General features: G+C 37.1%; 1 protein-coding gene across 2 annotated transcripts in view; it reads right to left on the bottom strand.

The window, feature by feature from the left end:
• Xpr1 (xenotropic and polytropic retrovirus receptor 1) overlaps positions 1-23,757 on the bottom strand; it is a 164,011-nt gene that overhangs the window by 53,374 nt on the left and 86,880 nt on the right. For both annotated transcript variants that reach the window (XR_013043343.1, XM_042258340.2), the window contains exons 4-7: positions 9,868-10,091; positions 6,805-6,954; positions 6,617-6,700; positions 1,700-1,781 (exon numbers count right to left, since the gene is read on the bottom strand). Coding sequence is in view for 1 of the 2 variants with exons in the window: in XM_042258340.2 (XP_042114274.1) it covers positions 1,700-1,781; positions 6,617-6,700; positions 6,805-6,954; positions 9,868-10,091 (540 nt within the window). In the remaining variant the exon portion in view is untranslated. The remainder of the gene's footprint in view (positions 1-1,699; positions 1,782-6,616; positions 6,701-6,804; positions 6,955-9,867; positions 10,092-23,757) is intronic.

Genomic DNA, 23,757 nt, shown 5'->3' on the forward strand with positions numbered 1-23,757 from the left:
AGCTAGTGGTGTTATTGGGAGGGAGAAACTTTAAGAGGTCAGGCCCAGTTGGAGGAAGAAAGTGACTGGGAAGGACCCACGAAGACTGTACTAGAACATCCTCCCTCCCCACCCTACACTTTCTGGCTTCCACTCAGTAACAAACTTTGCTCTCTAACTGTCTCCACCATGATGTTCTGCCTTTACCACAGGCCTGAACTGACAGAGCCAAATGATCAAGGACTGAAATCTTTAAAACCATGAGCCAAAGGGAAAAAAAAAAACTTTCTTCTTTTCTAGATGCTAATTTCAGCTAAGAAAGGGGTAAACAGGGATGTAAAAGTTTGGGGCCTACTTGGGGGACTTAAAAAAAATCAAGGGGTCCTTTTGTCTATTTAAATGGGAAAAATGCCTATTAGATATCCAAACAGCCAATTAGATCTTTTTTTTCAGAAGAGAGATGATATATACTTGTGAGTCATTAGCATATAGATAGTATTTGTAGCCATAGGCTTGAATAATTTGCTCAGCTAGGAAATGAACATAGATAGTAGAGATGTGAGGATTGAATATACTGGGGCTACCCAACATTTCAATGCCACAAAGAATAGCATGACTTGGGAAAGAAATACTAAAGAAATAACAGGAAAAATAACAGGTGTGGCATTTGAAGATTTTCAAGCAGTGATTATGTGAAATGCTATTGAAGGGCTACTCAAATTCTGGGGCAGGTTTAGTAAGGTTAGCGGTTCCTTGGTACTGTATTATTTCCTAATGTTGGGACTACAGTTGCTCCTATAGAAATCCTTCCTAATTTTTAATTTCTTTGTGTGTGGGTTTGTTTTGTTTTTTGAGATAGGATCTCATTTATTTCAATACATACACTATGTAGCTGAGGAAATTCTTGAACTCTTGACCTCTGTGCTTCTCCTTCCCAAATGCTGGGATTATCAATATGTGCTACTGATGCCTGGTTTTATGTAGTGCTGGGAACTGAACACGGGACTTCATGCATTCTAAACAAGCACTCTATCCCCTACTTTTAACTTCCACTGAATTGAAAACTACATAGCCAAGCATGCAGAGCAGTTACAAGCAGGTTGGGAAAAACACAAGGGGGTCTCTATAACAAGTAGAGTAAATATGGCTTAGTGGATGAAGTGTGTAACTTATCTATCTTCATCTATGATCAAGGAAACAAGTTCTTAAATTAATTAGACTTTTTACTTAGTGTGTGTTTGTGTGTATGTGCCATGTCATACATGTGGAGGTCAGGGACAGTTTGTGGCAGGCAGTCAGTTTTCTTCTTCCACTATGTGAGACCTGGGGGTCAAACTCATGCAGTCAGACTTGGCAGCAAGCATCTTTACCCAATGAGCCATCTCACTGGCTCAAGCTTAAGTTCTTGATAACTGAACTCTAAAAATCCTGAAGTTAAAGACTAGAAAATGATAGTAAATAAGAGGTCATTGTTTTAAGAGTTATATCCCAAAGGAAAAATAAACAGCTGTCTAAAACCACCCACAAAACTTCTTTCAGTAGTTTTGGTAGATAAATGTTTGATTCTTTAAAAAAGGCAGAATATGGGCTGGGGATTTAGCTCAGTGGTAGAGCTCTTGCAAGCACAAGGCCCTGGGTTCAGTTCTCAGCTCCAAACAAAAACAAAATGCAGAATATGACATAAACATAGGAACAAATGAGTTAAAAGTTTAAGAATTACCTGCAAGCACAAGGGTGATATTCAACACAATGAATATTCCACAAAATAGGCCAACTCGAAAAGTAGTCCATGCTGGCGCAGGCTGTAGAGAAAACAGAATTTTGAATAAAAGACAAGATATCAAACACATGTAATGCATGCTATAGCATAGTAACTTAGAAGTATGAACCTCAAAGTTCCATAGTGAAAGTATATTTTATTATCTCAACTTGTATAACTCGGAAGCAGAGGATCATTAAACTCCATCAACCTATACCTAGAAAAGGGACACCATTGAGTTATTTTACAGAAATCTGAATTGTGGGGCTGGGGAGACACTCATCCAGTAAAGTACTTGTTTGTTGGCATGAGATGGATCCCCAGCAACCACATAAAAAGCAAGGCAGGTTGCACATAAAAACCTGGGTACAGTGCATGTTTGTCATCCCAGCCCAGTGCCAGGCAGGCAAAGGCAGAGTCCTGGAGCTTGCCGGACAGTGAGCCAAGATAAACTGGTGAGCTCCTGGTTCAGTAAGAGACTCCGTCTCCAAAACAAGTTGGGAAGTGACTAAGGAACACACACACACACACACACACACACACACACACACACACACACACACGGTGGGAGAGAAGGGGAGACAGACAGACAGACCGACAGAGAAAGAGAAAAAGAAACAGGAGTCATAAAACAAGATGGTAATTTTAGGTTTCAGATGAATACACTGAAGTATGTTTCTTTGAGTGATTTAGAATGCAATTTAATTTTTATAAAATGTATTTATCTCTACATTTTTAAGTCAGAATTACTCAATTAGAGTTGACTTTTTGGTACTATGAATAATGAGAGTCAATGGGAAAGACAAGAACACTTACTTTCTCATAATACGTTTTCCCTTATACTGAGAAAACTTAAATGAAAAATTTAAATATTTTACTCTTTTATTTGTGTGTGTGTGTGTGTGTGTGTGTGTGTGTGAGTTTTTTGTGCAGCATATGTGTATAGGCATCCACAGAGGCCATATTACATCAGATCCAGCTGAAACTGGAGTTAAGGAGGTTTTGAGTTTCCTGTGTTAGGTCCTAGGAGCCAAACTTGGGTCCTCTGCAAGAGCAATAAGCACTCCTAACCTCTGGGCCATCTCCCTAGCCCCTTAAAATGAAACATTTTAAGCTATGCTAGAGTTATTAAGAGATAGGTATATTAAAATCTCCAGTGCAATGGACTTAATTATATTCTTCTTCATTATAATTTGACTTTATATCTATAACTGACCTTAAATTACTTTTTTTCTAAATCAAATAGAAAGTTCCTTAGATTTTAAATAGAAAGGGATGAAGGACAGATAAACTTATGGCTTTTTTTAGTTTTTTGAGACAGGGTTTCTCTGTGTAGCCTTGGCTGTCCTGGAACTCACTCTGTAGACCAGGCTGGCCTCAAACTCACAGAGATCTGCCTGCCTCTGTCTCCCAATTGCTGGGATTAAAGGCATGCGCCGCCGCCGCCACCACCACCCAGCAAACTTATGGCTTTTTAATGTTGTGAAGGATGAGACTAGACTTAATTATACCTTTAATCCCCCCATAAGCATCAAAACTCCCATTACTTGTCACAAGAGGTATCTGTATTGTCAGTTTCTGAATGAAAGTATCTCGAAGGAAGATGATATTTATTTTTTCTTAAAAGCTATTTTAGTTTCAAAAATTGTACAATACATTCTACTCATAAAAGAATGTATGCAGTACATTTAGAACGTTAGAAAGAGCTGGTCAAGTGAGCGTATCTGGTAACGCCCCTAGTCTCCAGACAGCACCCTACTGCTGTCCCTCCCTCTCTCAACACACACCTTCCCTCCTCCCAGGACAACCATTTCTATGTTTTCTGCAGGACTGTCTGATATAAACGGTGTCATAAACTATATACACTTAAAACACAATTTCTGTTTGTTCTGATGCCTTTACAGTTTCTTTTCTTTATCTTTTAATTAGTTTGACTGTGATGCGTCTATGGTTTTTTTTAAATACGGTTTTATTGAATACATTGGCATACATTAAATTGCACACATACTAGATTTGAAGTATTTAACTTGGCAAGATTTTTATAAGACTTAGTATATATAGATATTTATGAAATCATAACCATAATGAAGACAATCAAGACAGTATGTTGAGCAAGGCATGGTGGTACATGTCTGTATTCCCAACTCCAGAGGTAAAGGCAGGGGCACCAGGTATTCAAGGCCAGCCTAGGCTACATCGTAAGTTTGAGGTCAGCCTGGCTACAGGAAACCTTGTCTCAAAAAACCAAGTAAAGGAAAGTGAACAAAAACAAATCCCCTAACATATTCACCACTCCTAAGAGTTTCCTTATGTCCTTGGCTGTCTTCCTGCCCAAGCCTCCCCACCTCCCTTCCTGCTTGACCGGCAACCAACACTTGGCTTTTTGTCATTGTTTACTGGTGTACGTTTTCCAAAGTATTAAGTACATGGAGTCAGATCGTGTATACTTAAAAAAAAGAAAGAAAGAAAGAAAGAAAGAAAGAAAGGAAAGAAAAGAGAAGAAAGGTGCCTTCTTTCTCTCTCTCTTTACCTATGTGTGTCATGTATCAACAAATTATTTTTCAGGCTGAGAAGATATAGCACAATTGTTTATCCATTTACCTACTGATGGACACAGACTGTTTCCAGTTTTAGGGCTACTACAAATAAAGTTGCTATCAACATTTATGTAGGAGTCTTCTTTGTGGACATATGCTTGCCTCTTTGTCTTAGATAGATACCTAGGAATGTAATAACCAGTCACGTGGTAGATGTACATTTAACTGTTTAGGAAACTCCTAGATCATTAATTCTACCAGCAGCATATGAGATGGGATTTGGTCCTCCAATCATGGGGGCAGGCAATTTCTGAATTTTAGTCATGGTTACTGGTAGTATCTCTCAATGGTTTTAGTCTGCATGTCTCGAAGGGCCACTAAAGCGGAGCACCTTGCCACGCTCCCATCTCCACTTAGACAGCTCTGATGAAGGAAGTTCAGGTGGTTCTCACTGCTACCTACTGCAGTTCTCTATGTGTTCTTAGTAAATACGCCTTTACCAGACATGTCTTTATAAATATCTCTACTAGTTTAAAACTCTTCATTCTCCTTAACAGGGGTTTTTTAAAGATCTGTCTTTAACTTTGATGAAATGCTTTTGATGTCATTTCTAAAAAGTCTTTGAGTCACCTAAAGTTGCTATGACTGTCTCCTATATTTTCTTCTAAAACTTCATAGTTTCAGGTTTAACTAGGTCTGTGTATTATCTTGAAACACAAGGTATAAAATACAAATGAAGGCTTGTGTTTTCTTTTTGTATAGAGAATCCAATTGTCTAAGCTATTTGTTGAAAACATTATTCTTCCTCTACTGGCATGCTTTATGTCTATATTGAAAATTAGGTGTGTGTGTGTGTGTGTGTGTGTGTGTGTGTGTGTGTGTGTGTGTGTGTGTAATTTGTGTATTTTTAGATTCTATTTGTTTCATTAAAGTGTCTGCCTACCTTGACTCTACCTTGATTACTGCAGCTTTTTTATACCATGTAGTACTAATATTTTAACCTTCAATTTGTTTCAAAGATGTACTGGCTATTGTAGGTTTTTTGCATTTCAGATCTTCATTACACATTTCTTATTTCCGTGGCATTATAACCAGCATTATTGGTAAAGTTTGGACTTTTAGCTGTATTTGATGTGCAGACATACACTTGATTCTTTGTAAACTGGTGCTGTATTCTGCAAGCTTGGAAACTCCTTGATTAGCTTAGTAGCTATACAGATCATTGGATTTTCTACAGAAACCATCAATTTACTAATAACAAACAAGCAAACAACCAACCAACAAAATCTCCAGCATTTTTATCTTCCTTTCTAATCTGAATACCTTCTATGTCTTTTTCTGATTTTATCACACTAGCTATAATCACCAGGAAAAGATTCAATTACAGTCCTAAGAATGAATAAACAATTTGTTTCTGGTCTCGTAAACAAAGTGTCAGAGCCAAGTGGTGGTGGTGCATGCCTTTAATCCCAGTAGGGGGATCTCTGCGAGTTCGAGGCCAGCCTGGGCTACAGAGCGAGATCCAGGAAAGGCACAAAGCTACACAGAGAAACCCTGTCTCGAAAAACCAAAAAAAAGAAAGTGTTAAGTATGACAATTTTTTTCAAACATGCCAGCTATTAAATTATAGAAGTTCTTTATTATTAACTTCAATATATTGTGATCACAGAAAATACTCCATGATAAAAATTATTTTAAATTATTGAGACATGTTTTATATGACAGAATATATCACTTAAATGCTATTCATAATATATTATATATTGTATATTATATTATATTATATATATTATATTTATAATATATACATTATAAATAGCATTTAATAAGTCCTTCCCCTCTTTTGCAAGGGGTATAACTGCTATTTTGGAAAAAGCTATATGGTAACTCAGTACATCTGAACATCTCATATCATGAAACACAACACAAAACCTCATCTTAGTTGATAAGGCAACTCCCAAGAAGCAAGTGTGTGTAAGAACAACCAGGAGAGGGAGTAGAGGGGGAGCATTACGAGAGAGGTCAAGACACTGCAATTCATTATGACAGGAAGGCTCACATCCTATTTGTGCCTCTTTCTTTCCTTTCCCTGACATGGGTCTTATTATGTAACCCAGGTTGGCCCGGAACTAATGGTTCCTCTGCCTTAGCCTCCTAAGTACTGGATTAAAACATGTGCTGCCATTCCTGGATCCTAATATCTATTTTGGGGGTGGGGGCAGTAATGAGAGTAACAATAATCTGCCTTAAAATTTTTATGGTAAAGACAACAGCCAACAACATTATTGTGTTAACTATTAAATATGAAAAAGGAAACAAACCACTAGAAGCATGTACTAACCTGAGCAGCTCCCAAAGGGGGGACACGTAATCGCTTCATAGCCTTTTGTCTGTCACCATCTTCAAGTTCATTGGTTACTACAGCCTAGACAGCAATTTACAAAAGAAGGACAAAAATAGTGAATTATTTCTTTAAAATACAGACAAACGATACTGAACATAGATGAGAAGCAAGCAGAGGTACTGTACCTCAGTCTCAGAAATGAGCTGGTTGATTTTCTTGCATGTATAAAATGGGGCCACCTCTACATGAGCCACTCGCCAATCTGCTCCACGACATGTTTCCAGGATCTTGTCATGCTTTTTAAGGATTTTTCGAAACCCTGTAAAATTCAGATTCTATAGGAAGATAGAGAAACACAATTATCCTTTCTACCATCATTAAAGAAGATTAAAACAGTGAAGCACTAGACACCGACAGAGATGACCAAGACAATCCTGAGAGCCCTGGGGAGCACAGTGCCTTCCTGGAAGTATTTGCTGCTAACAGGCTAAGGTCTCCTGTCACTCTCTGGTTCTCAGGTAGAATCCTACTAGGAACACAACTCTGTTATTTTTCTTCCAAGTAAATTCATGAAAATTCTAAGCTCAAAACATTTTTATTTCCAACTTTCCACATATAACCATTTTAAAATAGGATGTTTGGCTGCTTTGGCCAAAAGGGTATTTTCAGAAAATGTTTTGCATTTATCATGCTCGGATCCATTTAACTCTTTGCTCTTTGAGGATGGTAAAGAGTGCATTTTCACTGCTACAGCAGTACACCTGGAAGAACAGTGGGCACTAATCTAGCTCCCTTAACTCTGCCTTTCCTTCCATTCACCTCAGTTTAGGGATGGAAGTAAGAAGGAGGGGTTGGCAGAAAGGAAGACAGAACCACTGCACAAGGCAGGTGACAATGGGCAGGAGCTCCACATTCCTTCAATTTCTACAAAATCAAAATACTACGTTTTCCTATACTCTCACATTCATTTGTTGTTTGCCCATCATCTGAAATGGTAGGAAAACACAGATCTGTAAGTCTAGATTAGATCTACCAACCTGAGGTTGTCTGTATTTGCTTGTAAGGCTTCTTTGCTCATTTGTTAGAATCTATTCCTCATATCATAATGCATGATCTTAAACACTTCTTGGGTACAGCATACAGCTCAACTTAGAAACAGGGGTGTGTGTGTGTGTGTGTGTGTGTGTGTGTGTGTGTGTGTGTGCGCGCGCGCATTGTAGGGTATATTCATGCATGTGTATGGATGCAGAGGTGGTCAGAGGCTGACTTTGGGTATCACATTCTATAGCTGTCCACTCTTTCCCTTTTCTTCAGACAGGGTCTTTCATGAAGCTGGAGCTCACCAATTTGGCCTGTGAGTTTAAGGCCAGCATGGTCTACAAAGTCAGTTCCAGGACCAACTCCAAGGCTACCCAGAAACCCTGTCTCAAAAACAACAACAACAACAACAACAACAACAACAACAACAAACCATCTATCTATCTATCGATCAATCGATCTATCGATCTATCTATCGATCTAGATATAAAGCTATAGAAAACAATGTCAAAAAGGGCCTACCTAGGTGTCTGGTTAATTAACCTGGCACTCAGGAGGCTAAGGCAGGAGGACTTTAAGTTTAAATCAGCCTGGGGTATATAACAGAAACAAAGGAATTTATCAATTATTTCTCTTACATTATTACTTTTCTGCTGAATTATTTTTCAACTGGGTTCTTCTTTGAACGATGAAACATTAAATCAAAGAAAATTATGAAAGCGATGGAAAAAGTACACATATAAACAACTTAGATCATTGTAGATAGGGCATTTCTAGTACTTTGTATTTTAAAATTCCAACACTTCAGGGAAAACATTTTTATTTATTATTTTGAGACAGTCTTAAAGCCTACACAAGCTGCTTTCAACTCCGTGCAGTTGAGGATGACCTTGTACTCTTGATTCTCCAGCCTTCACCTGCCTAGTGCAAGAATGACAGGCATGTGCTACACCACACTTGGTTTTATGCAGCTCTAGGCCAGGGCTGCATGCATGCTAGGCGAGCACTCTACAGACTGTGCTGTATCACGAGCGACTACAGGTAAAACTTTTCCTGCGTAACTTTTACTTTTTAGATGTTCTATCATCCTACAATGTGTTAACCATTCCTTGTAAATTATAATCAGAGGATAAAATGCAAAGTATTACATCAGACTCAAAGATGTAAATGTTTATTATGGGATATAACCTGTTTATGAACTGTCTTTTATAGCATTAATTCTATAAACAAACTTATAACAAATTACAAATGAACAAATACTCTAATATAGGGCTAATGGACGTTCACATTTTTCATACTAGGTTTAAAAAATATCAAGTGATATAACAGCCTAGAGTTTTAGCCTTTACACATATCTAGCATGATATAATTTCTTTATTTTTGATATGATTACTTTGTATACTATAAACAATAAAATTGGAATTCTTTTAATGGCAAGCTAAAAAGTTAAGCTCTTTTGTTTTATTGTGGTAAGCTTGTAAAATGTTAGCTGTCCAGTTGCTTTTCTTTTGTTTTATTAATGTCTGTTGCAGAAAGATTCAATGCTTTTCTGAAATTTAGCTATTTATTAGGTATATAAAGACTTACATAACCAACATTTTGATAGACATTTATTTTTATTAACCACTATCACGGCTGCCTTCAAATAGGAAGCAAACTGCTAGTCTCTGAGTCAAAGGATACCCATAAATAGTGTAGAAATTCTTGTTTAACTAAGTATATGCATGTGGAGGCTTGAAGTTGATACTGGGTGTCTTCCTTGCTTGCTATCCACTGTTACTGAGGCTGTCTTGCTGAGCCAAGCGCTCTCCACTTCTGCTAGTCTGGCTAGCCATATTCTCTGGGAATTCCTGTCTCCCTTCTGTATGTGGGAATTACAGGAGGCTGCCATGCCTGCCTGGCTTTTCTCTGGGCTCTGGAAACATGAACTCTGATGATCACACTGCCATCTCCCAGCCCTATAAAAGTCTGTCTCTGTATGTGTAGCTTAAAAAACAAAAGCCCCCCCCCCCAAAAAAAAAAAGCCTTGTTAATAGTTTTAATCCTTCTAATATGTGGGTTTTGGCCAACAAAGACATCTAAATTCCAACAAAAAAGACCCCAAATAAATTAAAGATGATGTCCCCTTTTGCGGACTCGGTGTAGATCAGGGTAATTCCACTTGCTGGAGTTTACTTTCACAAGTCATTCCCTAGGGTAAGACTAAGCACCTGGTAGTTCTGCAGCAGGATGAGGCTGAGGTAGAACTCGCTGAAGGCCAGTTTAAGGTCTTTAATGTTCCTATGTTGGACACGCTCCTCATGGGACAGGTGGAAGACTGGCTTTCTGCGTTGTCGCAATGTAGTGACACCAATGCTTTCTTTCTGCGCGTCCAGTGATGACTGAAGCTCATTCTGAAGTGTAGCAAACCTGCGCTGAGCCTCTGCCAGCTTCTCTGTAAGTAAAGAGCATTGTCCAATGGGGTTAAAGATACACATGCAAACAAAACACTCATACATATAAAATTTTTTTTAAAATCTAAAAGTAAAATAAGTGTACTCCTTTACTAATCTTGTATAAAAAAGAAGTGACAAGTACTCTCAATTTTGAATCATTTTTTGTTTTATTGAATTCTAATTTTTTCTTGATTATACTAATTTGCTAGAATTTATAGGGAAAATATTACACATGATATGTAGAACTAGATAGGAGAAAACATTTTGGCACACCTGTACATTCTACCTCATACTTTCCTCCCTGCAAAAAACTGTTACCGCACCTATTTTCATAGATTAAAAAATGTACAGTTGGGGCTGGAGATCTGGCTCAGAGGTTAAGAGCACTGACTGTTCTTCAAGAGGTCCTGAGTTCAATTCCCAACAACCACATGGTGGCTCACAACCATCTGTAATGAGATCTGGTGCACTCTTCTGGCCTGCAGTCATACATGCAGATAGAACACTATACATAATAAAATAAATCTTTAAAAAAAAGTACAGTCACTAAGAGTGAAAACATAAAACAGTACAAGAATTATGAATTTGGAAAAGAGTTAAACACAGAATTTACCATTTGATCAGCAACACCCATCCTATTTATACATCAAAGAGAACTGAACATAAGGCACCCACAATGAAACCTTGTATATATATATAAACATGTCCTCATACCAGCCAAATGTCTATCAAGTAATGAATGGATAAACAAAAGGTAGTGTGCTGAATTTACAAATATACATACAAAATGGAGTATCAGCCATACAGAAAAATAAGTATCAGTTTATGCTACAATGTGGATGAACATTAAAGGTATGTTAAATGAAAGAAGCCAACAACCCTACCCCAAATATGAGATGACTCTACTCATATGAACTCTCCAGAATAGGGAAAACAACAGAGTCGGAAAGTAGATTAGCAGCTGGCAGTAGCTAAGGACAGAGAATGTAGAGTGACTGCTAGCAGGAATAAGGAGTAGTATGTCTTTGAAGAATGACAAGAATGTTCTGGAATTAGATAAGAATGATAGTACAATAGTGTGGCTATACTTAAAATTACATATTCTAAAAGAGTAAACACTGGAGCGAGGGATATAGCCCAGTTAGTAGAGTGCTTGCCTGCATGCATGAGGCCCTAGGATTTACTTCAGCATATAAATAAATAAATAAATAATAAAATAATGTTTTGTGCTATGTATTTTATGTTCAAAGAGCTATGTAAGATATATTTCTGGAGGCCCAGCAAATGGGTTAGAGGCACTCTGCTGCAAAAGCCTAAGAGCCTGAGTCCAATTCCTAAGACCCACATCATGGGAAGAAAGAACCAACACCCCCAAGTTGTCCTCTGGCCTCCAAAAACACACAGAGGCACACATGCACACACTAAACAATGTAATTTTTAAAAACATTTAAAGAAATGTTCCTGGTTTTATAAATTCATACAAAATAGAACTAGAATTAGAGTTTTTGGCTCTGATTGCTGTGTTTCCCACTGTACCTCATCGCTTCTCTAAAATAGGTGTTCCAAAACGGACTAAAACTAATATATTTTGTGTTAAAAACAAACAAACTAGACTATTCTAGATACATGTGTTTATTATATATATACCGTTTTACCTCAGTATAATAAGGACTTTTTCCACAACCCAAATCTTCAAACGTTTCTTTAAGATAGAGTAATAATTGCATGTGACCTACTCAGACCCCCATATTTTTTAAGTCACCTTTAGCCTACTTACATTTATACAGACTTTTAAACTGAGTCACAATCAAAACATCTGGAAACAGTGAAAGCTTTCAGAAGATGTAATGACCAAAATTTAGTTCAAAATCAAACAAGACATGAACCAGTAGTTAGTTTCTAATAGTGATCATTCAGGGTGCATTGTACAACTGCACTTGAGTCTCGATTGTGAACACACAAATCCACTTTGCACTGCACATGCCATCAAGACACGCAATGCCAATAAATGCTGACTGTATCACCTCAACTCAGACTATTGTATATTATGAAAATTTTCTCTGTATATACAAAGTTTCCCACTCTTACAGAATCCCAATTGTTTAATTACAGAAAAGACTCTCCGCATTTTTCTACCGCCATTCCTGTAAGTACCATGTAAGTATCAAATCAGTGTATTTTTAGGTTGCATTGTTAGAATGTTTGATCTTAAAAGTTGCTGTTATCTCCTTCTTTCATAGAAACACAAATGTGTAGCTGCATCAAGTAAAGACAAAAGTCCTTTACTACTTCTTATCACTGCTGATACATAAGTATGGCATTTTAATTTAAAATGTTATTTTTTGCAATTAAAATAATACAACGCTTTCCCCTTTCCTTTCTCCTTCCACCTCTCCCCATGCACTCCTTACTCTATCTCAAATTCATGACCTCTTATTTCTTTAACTCATGATACATCTATCTACCTAACTAAACATATAAATATAACCTGCTTATCACAAACACTATTTCCTAATGCTAGTGCTGGATGTGTACGGGAACATCATTTTAAAGTTGTATTTACTATTTTGTGAGTGTGCATGATTTACGCGTGTGTGGAGATGGGTGTGTGCTATGGCATGTGTGTGGAGGTCAGAAGAAAACTGTGGGGTTGCTTCTCTCCTCCACTTCTATGTGGGTTCTAAGAATCGAACTCAGATCATTAGGCTTGCATCACTGAGTGACAAGTGCTGAGGCATCTTGGTGGCCTCATAAACACCAATATTAAAAATTAAACATAAAAACTATGCTATACATTAAAGCTAGTATTTATTTGAGACATTACTAGTAACCTTTTTATTTTAGGATGAGAATATTCCCTTGTATGGATAAGTGACTAAATGTGAACAGAAAAGGTAAAATAATGACCCCAGTGTAGCACTCTGCCTCACAAATAGAATATGCAGTAAGATCACTTTTGCAGGATTTACTTTTAATAACCATGATGATGTGGAAAAACCTCTCAGCTTAACTGAAAACAAAGTTTTGCCTATGGAGAGCATGAGACCAATTAAATTAAAACAATTTAATATTGAACATGCAGTATGCTAAAATAAGCCACTATAATATTTTTAATACTTAAATAATGTTTTAAGAAAATTGTTACTGTCAATTAAAAGTACTTCCTTGTATTGTTTGAAATTTCTTATTTAATTCTAAAACCTAAAAAGTCCTACATGAAAGGAGATCATGTACCTGCTGCTATTAAAAAATGAATAGATCAGCCAGGCAGTGGTGGTGGCACATACCTTTAGTCCTAGTACTCAGGAGACAGAGGCAGGCAGATCTCTGTGAGTTCGAGGTCAGCCTGGTCTACAGAAGGAGTTCCAGGAAAGCTAGGGCTACACAGAGAAACCCTGTCTTGGTGGTAGGGGAGAGTAGTTCATGGGGGGAAGAAGTATGGGTATGAAATAAATAAAATTCCTAGAATTTGTAATGACTAATAAAATCAGTTTATTATGGGCACATAGACAACCCTAAGTTTGCAATTCAGTTAGATGAAACATCTATTTCTGACAGAATGTAATTGTTTATGTAAGAATGTTTATAAAGGAAGTATATGTGAGACATTATTCTTTACTACCCATTAGGAGGGGAGGATGTCATCGGAGAGCTGAACTTATCACAAATGGAGCTTTTTATGGTGAAAATAACCTACTGGTGTCTTTAGAGATGGTGCTGGAGCAACACTGAGTGAGAAGCTGAATTTGTAGCAAAAAAAGAAAAAAAAAAACTGGTTGCAAACACATCACTTTTACCCAATGCTTCATAGGGAGGCACTCAGCCCCCATCATCAGAGCACCAGTGAGATGTTATGCTTTGTGACATCAGAAAAAGCATTATTAAAAGCTGTGCCCCAAATAGTAGCTCATTTTTAAACCCTTCCTTGAAACTTTTACTAAACAGTTAACAAATGGAAGACTGGGTTAAAAAAAGATTCAAATGAAGCATTTACAGTAAATATAACTTTTTCAATGATTTAAATGTAAGAGTTATAAGTGACCATCTGAAATGTCTGGAGACAGAGTTTCAGAAATTCTTATCCTTAAATTTTGATTATAAAAAATCTATGTTGCTCTACACACTAAGAAGGGGAAGTGGACACAAAGTCCCACCCCCACCCCAGAAGCTATTTGCAACTGATGCCTGCTGAGAAAGGGAAAATCAGTTTTCTCCAATGGAGTGTCACTGGGTGTATTAATCCCAGTCCAGGGCAGGCCCCATGCCCAGGACTAGTTAGCTAACACAAAACTGACTCCATGTTTTCTCCTGTGCTTTTGTTTTGCTTTGTTTGAGTATTTTTGTTTTACTGGAGTTTTTTTTTTATTTTTTTATTTTTTTTTTATTTTGTTTTTGTGTTTTTTTTTTTTTTTTGAGAGAGAAAGAGAAAAAAATGTTTATTTTTTGGTTTTTTGAAACAGGGTCTCTACGTGCAGTTCTGGTTGTCCTTGAACTTGTTCTGTAGACTAGGTTGGCAGATTTCATAATTTTAAAATATCATCAAATAATTTTGGTTTGAGATTAAGAAAAAATTTCTAGCAACTTCTTAAATAGCTCTTATAAAACTGTTGCCATTTTTATTACACATTTAATGAGAAACAAGTATTCTCATTATTGGCTATTATGAAGCCATTATAAATTGTCACTAGACAATTACAAACCATTGATCAGCTCTGGAAAATTTTAAAGTTGCTGTTTCCTACGACATCAAAGAATCAGCAAAGACTCAATTATTTATATAAAAGTAAATAAGTACATCCATCTTGCTATTATGCAAATTTGTATTTATCCTTAACAAATGGTGAAATAAAACAAAGTATAATTATTATTTTTACCAGTAAGTGTGTGATTTATAATCCTATTTTACATACCCTAAATCAAGTAAAAATTTTGGGGGTAAAAAGGTATCATGAACGAAAAAAATTTAAGTCCTGACTTATAATATTAATACAATGTAAATTGCATTGTTTAGAAATGAGATAAAAAAGCATATGTGCATGTTCAGTACAGATGCAATTTTTCCTTGGAACAAAATCAGAGTGGGGGCTATGCTCAAAGTAGGTCTCTACACATACACATACACCCTATTTGCTATGGCAGGGATAGAACCTAGGGTCTCACACATTCTAGTCAAGTACTCTACCACTGAGCTATACACTTTGCTCTTCTGATTTTTTTCCCCTAAATATACTGGTTGAATTCACAGATGCAGACCCCACTGGTATAAAGGGTCAATTACATTTTAAAAAAACTGTAACTTACATTCCAAGATTACAATTTAATATATGGAATTAGGCAGATTTGCATTAAAATCTTCACTATTAACTTGTACAATTTTAACTGAGTTTTTTTTTTCAACTCTTGTAGGCCTTTCATAGGTGAAAAAAGATAATAACAACTCTCCTAAAAAGTACTTGTAATAAACAGGAGGGGGAAAAGTACTTACAAAGATTAAGTGAAGAGTAAAAATGCCATAGGGCACAGCTAGCATCAGTAAATATCGATGGTAATTAGACAGTAACAATAAAAGGGATTAACTGTGACTCATCCTCTTGGAGTTCTCTCCTTCTCAACTGTGGAGACTATCATACACACTGAAGAGTAGTATTAGTATTTTTATATTTGTTGGTACTGCCGCTTCCTTCATGATTTATACAATTCTCTTTCTCAGAAGTTAGTTCTACTGGATGCTTTGAAGATTATCTCTATCCTTAACTACCAATCATTTTATATTTAATAATTTTTCAGGTCTATCTTATAATTTTAAACTATACTGAAAACTAAAATCAGGTTTCACTACTTTTTCCAAATTAATTTAATCCATCCTTATAGTTCCACTTATCTGGGATCTGCTTTTAGATTCAAGAGCTCACTCTCTCCATCTCTAAAACCAACTACATTCTCTCCCAGGAGGCCCAGAAAAACCCCTTCACTAGGGCATGTAGTAAGTAAGTCCCTGAAGAAAGCACCTGCATCTTTAAAGAGCTCTAAGTCTGCTCTCCACCACAGAATAGGCACAGTCATGAGAGATATATCCATCATGGTTCACTGATTTCAGTGGCAACAAAAAGACCCTGGAACAGAAGGGCCAGATGGAGCATTTCACCACCAAAACAAAGTGGGTGTGCTTATCATAAAAGACAACTGGGTGAATCACTAACCAGAATGGCTTAGCCCACAAGATTTTTAGCTGTGGTTAATTGATCAAGGTTTTTCTTAGGAATGAAACAAATGGGCAAAATATTAGAATATTGCATGATCATTGTAAAGACTGTACAGTCTTGTAGCAGACAGCTGATTTGAGCTCTTGTTTCCAGACCTAGAGCTAATTCACAATGAGACCTCGTACTGAAATATAGCAGGTTGCCCTCTCCTGCTGCTTCTAAAGGAATATATTGTAAATCTTTTCTCAACTCTTTCTCAAAGGACCTAGTGGCCATTTTCTAGCGTGACTGTGGCTTTTGGAAAAGGAGAGTTCCAGACAATTCTAGAATTGCCAGGTACTGGCTTTTGTACTGGTGTTCTATTACTATATAACGAATCAGGCCAACTCAGTGGTATCAACAAACCAAGCACGGTGAAGCTGGGTTCCCTGCCACTGGAGCTCTCAGGACCATCTAAGAGTTTGGGATCTTCTTTCACACTCATTGGGATGTAGCTGAATTTAGGTCTTTGTAGTTCTAAGACTGAGGTCTCCATTTCTCTACTGAATGTCACTGGAGGGTCCCTTTTGAGGCCCTAGAGATAACTCTTACATTTTCAAAGTCACTAAAGGAGAAACTCTCACTGCAAGTCCTTCTTTACTTTGTATGAAGGGTTAGCTCAGTTCCTTTTAAGGACTCAACTAACCAGGTTGGGCTAACCTGGGGCAAGTACCATTACTTGCTGATTTGAAACCTTAATTATTCCTAAAAACAAAACAAACAAACAAACAAAACGCTTATAATTATGCCTATGATAACAATAAACTGATACAAATTTCCAGAATCTCCAAACACTACTGTGATTTAACAGTCAAACTAACTGTAGATGTTCAAATCATTGAGTATTTCTCCAGGTTTGGCTCACAGTAGACAGCTGGTCTATAGACTCATCCTATGACAACTTTCTCAGTTCCAAAATGGAACTGGAATAGACTACATTAGGCTACAAGTAGGATTTCCATACTGACTGTGATGGAGAAGTAAGAACAATGTGGTACAGGGAGCTAAGCCTAAGTTCCTGTAACTTCGCAGTATCACAATAAAACTTTAAAGGTGTCACCACCAGACAGTTGAAAGGCAAATGGATGGTGATGCCTATACCAACTTCCACTTAACATAACACTTTACTTTGTACACAGTTGGATGACTCTTGGGAAATACAGATTTTACTGCTAACTTAACCTAGTGTTCTCTCCCACAGCAGCTGTTCTTCTGGATACAGTATCTTCACTGAAGCAAATCAATACAGCCCTCAGTACCTGGTATGCACCTGCATGCCTGATAATGCAAGTATTCAATTATTCTCTTGACAGTGCAGCTACTCACCAGGTAGAGATCACTCTTGACAATCAGATATGGCCCACTACCACTGAGACTGCCCAGAGACTTAGGAGCAGGTTGATTACATTGGTAAGTTTCCAGTAACATTTAAGGTAATTTAAACTACCTCTGTATCATCAACTAGCTAATAAAGATTAGTATATATTTACTCCAATGAGCCTAACTAGAATTATAGTCTTATGCAATTAAAAAATAATTCTTTAAAGCTATTATCTTACATTTTTTAATTGCTTTCCAGTTTTGCAATGTCAATATTTCACTGATTCAACATAAAGACTTCAATGATTTTTTTTAAATGCAAGGGAAACTTAATGTTGTACCATCATAAACATTCAAGATAGTTACTCATTACATTATTTGCAATTTTTATACTGTTTTCATTGGGTTCTGAATACTTGAAACTGCACACCTCAAGTACTGAAAAGACCTAGAACACTAGATCATGAACTAGAAATGTTTCTATCATAAAGGATCTCATCTTTTATTTTTTTAATTGGGTTTACTCAACCACCAATGTATTAGTGTATCTTAACTATATAAAACAATGAGTTCCATTGTGACAATTTCATACATGAAATAACACCATTATGTTTAATCTTTATTTAATGTTTATTCTTCCTTATCTCACCCTTCTTTTATTCCCTTCCATAGCCATAATAGTCCCTCTTTTACTTTCACACCCTCCCCTCCCCCTTAATTTCCATATGAACGAAAACATGCTATTTGTGAGTCTGGCTTGTTGTACTTAACATGTTAACCTTCAGTTCTACATATTTTCCTGAAGTTTACATGATTTCATTCTTCTTTATGGCTGAATGAAACTCCATTGTGTTTGTGTAGCACATTTTATCTGCTGATGGACACCTAGGCTGACTCCATAACTTAGTGATATAGTACCTCAATAAATATGGGTATGCAGGTATCTTTGAGTAAGCTAACTTGATTCATTTAGGTATATATCCAGAAATGTTATAGCTGGATCACATGGTAATACTAGTTTTAAGTTTTTCTGATAGGCCTCCATAACAATTTCCATAATGGCTAAGCATCCTCACCAACTTTGTTGTTTTCTTGATAATATTCTGAATGGAGTAAAATGCAATCTAAATGTATTTTTTATTTCCATCTCACTAATGACTGAAGCTGCTGAGTATTTTCCCCAGCAACTTTTGTACTCTCTCATTTGTTAATTGTGTGATCAGATAACTTACCACGTGATAGACTGAATGATTTATTCTTGGGGTGTTTCACTTTTTGAGTTCTTATATATTCTGTTGGATGCACACATCTGTGAAACATTCTCCCCCATCCACAAGGTTGTCTCTTCACCCTGGTAATTGTTTCCTTTCCTGCATAAGCCTTTTTTGTTTGGTGTAATTCCATTCACTAATTCTTATTATCCTCAGCTACTGAAATCCTATTTAAAAAAAAAGCTTTGTCTATGCCTTTATCTTAAAGCATTTCCACTATGTTGCTTTCTGCTAGGAATTTCAGTTCCAGGTCTTACATTAAGATCTTTGACCCATTTTGAATGGATTGTTTTGTTTTTTAGTATAAAACAGAGATCTAGTTAAAATCTATACATGGATTGCAGTTTTCTGCACATCACTTGCTGAAAAGTCTTTTTCCCAATGTCTGTTTTGGCAGTTTTACAGTCACATGCTCGTAGCTGCACAAGATTATTTCTAGATCTGCAGGGCCATTTGTTTACATGGCTGTTTTGTGTTTGTACCATGCTGTTTTTGTTACACTGTGGCCGGATAGTTGTTTGAGTCAGATACTGTGATATCTCTAACACTGCTGTTGGCTTTGACTACTGGGGTCTATTGTGTTTCAGATGAATTTTATGATTTTTTTATTAGCATTTTCATGGCATTACACTGGATCTGAAGATTACTTTGGGAAGTATGACCATTTTGACAATATTAATTCTGCTAATTCATAAAGAGTCCTTTCTATCTTCTAACGTTTCTTCAGTGTGAGTTTTTATGCCACTCATTCCATATTCATTCTTCTCCTACTCCTTGTGACTTGAGGTAATGATGAATGGGACTGTATTTCCAAGCTCTTGCTAAGTGATTTCACTATTGCATATAGAATAGCTACTTATTTTTTAATGCTTTATTTGTATCTTGCTACTTTGCTGTACTTATCAAATCAAGAAATTCTTCTGGTAGGGTCTCTAAAGTCTTTCCAGTGTAGGATTATATCATCTGCAAACAAGTACAATTTGACTTCTTCCTTTTCTCTTTGCATCCCTTTTTCCTTTCTCTTGCCTTAAAGGCCTGGCTAAGATTCTAAGCACTACACTGAATAAGGCTGACAAGAGTAAAATAAATGCTCACCTCTCATTTTAGAGGAAATGCTCTCAGTTTGTCCCTATTTATTATATGGGCTATGAAAGGGTCTGTTATAGTCTACCTTCATTATAGTCTGTCAAGGTATGATCCTTCTATTGCTAGATTGTTTTATTCAGGGCTTTTATAATGAAGGGATATTGAATTTTATCAAGATTTTTTTCTACATGTTTTGAAATGATCATATGATTTTTAGGCCCTTGAATCTATTCATATGTTATATTGCACTTATTTACCTGCATATATTGAAACATCCTTGCATTCCTGTAATAAAACTAACTTGATCATATATGATTTTTTAAAAAGTACTGCTGAATTTGGCTTGAAAGGATATTTTCATCTATGTTTATCTTGGAAACTGGGGTCCCTCATTTTTAAAAGTCCTTTCTTTCTCTATGGTTTTTCAATTGTGAAAACCATTTTCTATAAATATAAAAAGCTGCTCTTTTAAAATTAAGCAAAGCCTATAGTGAAAAATAAGGAAGTAATTTACATCAGGTTTTCAAATGAAAACAGCTTCTTACTCTTAACAAGCACAATCCTAAAAGGCCTGGAAATTAATTTATATGCAAGTATATGTTGGCTTAGGAAGGTTATGGTGCACACCTTTAATCCCAGCACTTGGGATGCAGAGGCAGGCAGATCTCTGTAAGTCTGAGGCTAGCCTGGTCTACAATGTTCCAGGACAGGCTCCAAAGCTACACAGAGAAACTCTGTCTTGAAAAACCAAAAAAAAATTAAGTTTTAAAAAATCATAAAATTAAACAAAAACATCCAGGTGATGGTACATGCCCTTAATCCCAGCACTCAAAAGGGAGAGGCTGGAGGGTCTCTGAGTTCGAGGCTAGCCTGGTCTACAGAATGAGTTCCAGAATGGCCAGGGTTACACAGATAAACCTTGTCTTGAAAAACAAACAAAAAAGACAAAAGAAAATATTAAACAAAAAACTAAGGTTTAAAAATTCAAAATGTAATCAGTTGATGGAATTAGCACTTTTATTATTTTATCTTTGGCATTTTGGTATGATTAGAAAGATACAAAATTGGAAGGTATTAAAATGTTTGGATCCAGAATATATATCACTTAAAGCCTGACCGTTTTTAGGCATTAGGTGATCTGTGCGACCTTAGTTGATGGAGGTGAGTTAATCAATAAGCTCAAGCAGGTAGCATACACAACTCTACCCAGCATTGGAAAGCCCTGTCAGGAGGATGGTGTCTGAGACTGGCTTGGGCTAACTAGTGAGATCTTCTCTCAACCCTTACCAGAACTTAACTCACTAGTTGTTAGGACTTTTCTTAGGAGTGAGTGTCTGAGGACTGCAGTCTACAAGACAATCTGCTGTGCAGAAAACAGCTGAACAGGGAGGAAAAGGATACTGTCTCCAAGGGCCAGATCCGATTTCTGCCAATCAGGTCTTCATGTTACTCACCAATTGCTGATATGGCAAAAATTGAGTGACTATCAATTTGTACCCAATGGCCCTGCCAATACACATAGGTAAGTCATTTTCTTACAGCATCTAAAAAATTTCATGATAGCCAACCCAAAGTAATTTTGGAAAATTGATCTACTTAAAGATAATCACTTTTCAAGCTGAATCCTGCAACCCAATACAAGTCAAAACCAATTTAGGTTTGGTATGATGGTACATTTTAATCCCAGCACTCAGAAGGCAGAGACAGTTCAATCTTGTGAGTTCAAAGCCAGCCTGGTCTACATAGTAAGTTTTAGGCTAGTTAGAACTGCATAGTGATAGATACCTTGTCTTAAAACAAAAACATCAAAACCCCACAATTTACTACAATCAACATCTAAAAATTAATCAGAAAAAGTATTTAAAAAATAGATTAAAAGCGGACAAAATATTGTTTGTTTAAAAACATTTAAATCACTTAAACATTTGTATATTCACACTCATAGGTGCGTAAGTACACACAAGATATGAAGGTTTAGCCAAGTGTAGCGGTACACAACTTTAATCCCAGCAGAGGCAGGTGCGTGTATCTCTGAGTTCGAGGCCAGCCTGGTCTACATAGCAAAAGAAAACTGCTAATAAACCTGATCTTGTATATTTTTCATTATAGTCTTAGACCTTATCTAACAGCATTTTAATGTAGACACACTCCTTCAAATGTTTTGACTTTTATATCACGGTAACTAACTAAAATCCCTGACAGAAGCAGGAAGGAAGATTTGGTCTGGTGCGAGGATTCAGACTTGAGTCCAGCAGTGGGAAGGAATGGCAGAGCAGTGTGAGGTGGAGGCTGCTCACATCACCGGGAAACAGGCAGTAGAGAATGTGGGCTACAACCAGGGGCCAAGAGAACCGTTCAAAGTCCACCCGCAGTGGCTGGTCTCTGCTATCCATGACCCATCTCCTGCAGGATCCACAGCTTCTCCAAACAGCACCACTGGCTCAGGAACAAAGGGATAAATGTAAGCTTTCCGGGGCAGCTCCGACTCAGACCACGGCATCCTCTCCTACCAGTTGCTCTTTCCTGTCTACACTGCTAGTTCTCTCTTGGCCTTCTACCTCCTAACTGGAGATCACATCTGTCCTGGGACACTGCAATCCTTTCTGGACAATTTTCTCTTCAACATCTACCCATTTTCATGCTTTCAAACAAGAGTTCAATTTGTCTCTGTCTTTGAAGGTTCACGTAATCTCTTAATAAAGACACTGTGTCTTTTTTATAAACTCCTCTCTCTGCCTGGGAAGAAGCCCTGACATAAGAGAAAAAAGAGGAGGCTACAGCTAAAGAACTTGTTTATTTTCTTCTGGTTTGAAAGGAATGATTTGCTAAGAACCTTGAACTGGTTTAAAGGAAAGTTAAATCCATTTATTCAATTGCTCTCAGAAGAAATCATAACTGAAACAAGCCTCAGAGAATTGAATTCAAGCAGTGCTATGGAGAAAAACAAGGAATATTTACAGTCATTTGGGGAAGTCGTGACATAGATACGTATATGGCAAAGATAGGAATAGGTGGCTGCTATTTTTTTTTAAATTATTTATATTGTGTGTGCATGCGTACGTGCGTGTGCGTGCGTGTGTGTGTGTGTGTGTGTGTGTGTGTGTGTGTGTGTAAATGTGTCCTTAAGTGTATGTTCCATGTGGGTACCTGTAGAAAGCTGAAGCTGACATTAGAATGTATTGCTCAATTGCTTATCACTTCATTTTTACTTTCTCTCCTTTTCTGCCCCCCTCTTATATGTATGTATGTGTGTGTTTGTACACAATGTGTATGTGCACACACATATTTGTGAGTGTGAATGAGATCCCACAGATGCCATAGTATGAATGTGGTGGACAGAGGACAACCTCAGAGGTCGGTCCTTGTCTTCTACCTTGTTTGAGACAGGCTCTCATATTTTCCCTAACCTTCCACACACAAACTGCATATGCAGGCTAGCAAGCCTGTAAGCTTCTAGGATTCTCCTGGCTCTTCAATCCCCCTGTAGGGGCACTGGGAAGAAAGACACATGCACTCCTGTGTACAGCTTTACATGGGTTCTAGGGATTTGAACCCAGGTTCTCAGGCTCAGGTGGCAAGTACTTTACTCAGTGAGCCATCTCCCTAGTACTTCACCTTATTTTTAAAATAAACTTTATTATTAAAACACAGCACATTTTTTTTAGACAGGGTCTGTCTCAGAATCCAAGTTTGCATTTCAGCTAGACTAGCTAGCTAGCAATCCCCCAAGATGTCTTGCCTCTACT

The sequence above is a fragment of the Peromyscus maniculatus genome, chromosome 11, assembly GCF_049852395.1.
Source record: "Peromyscus maniculatus bairdii isolate BWxNUB_F1_BW_parent chromosome 11, HU_Pman_BW_mat_3.1, whole genome shotgun sequence".
Taxonomy (NCBI): Eukaryota; Metazoa; Chordata; class Mammalia; order Rodentia; family Cricetidae; genus Peromyscus; species Peromyscus maniculatus.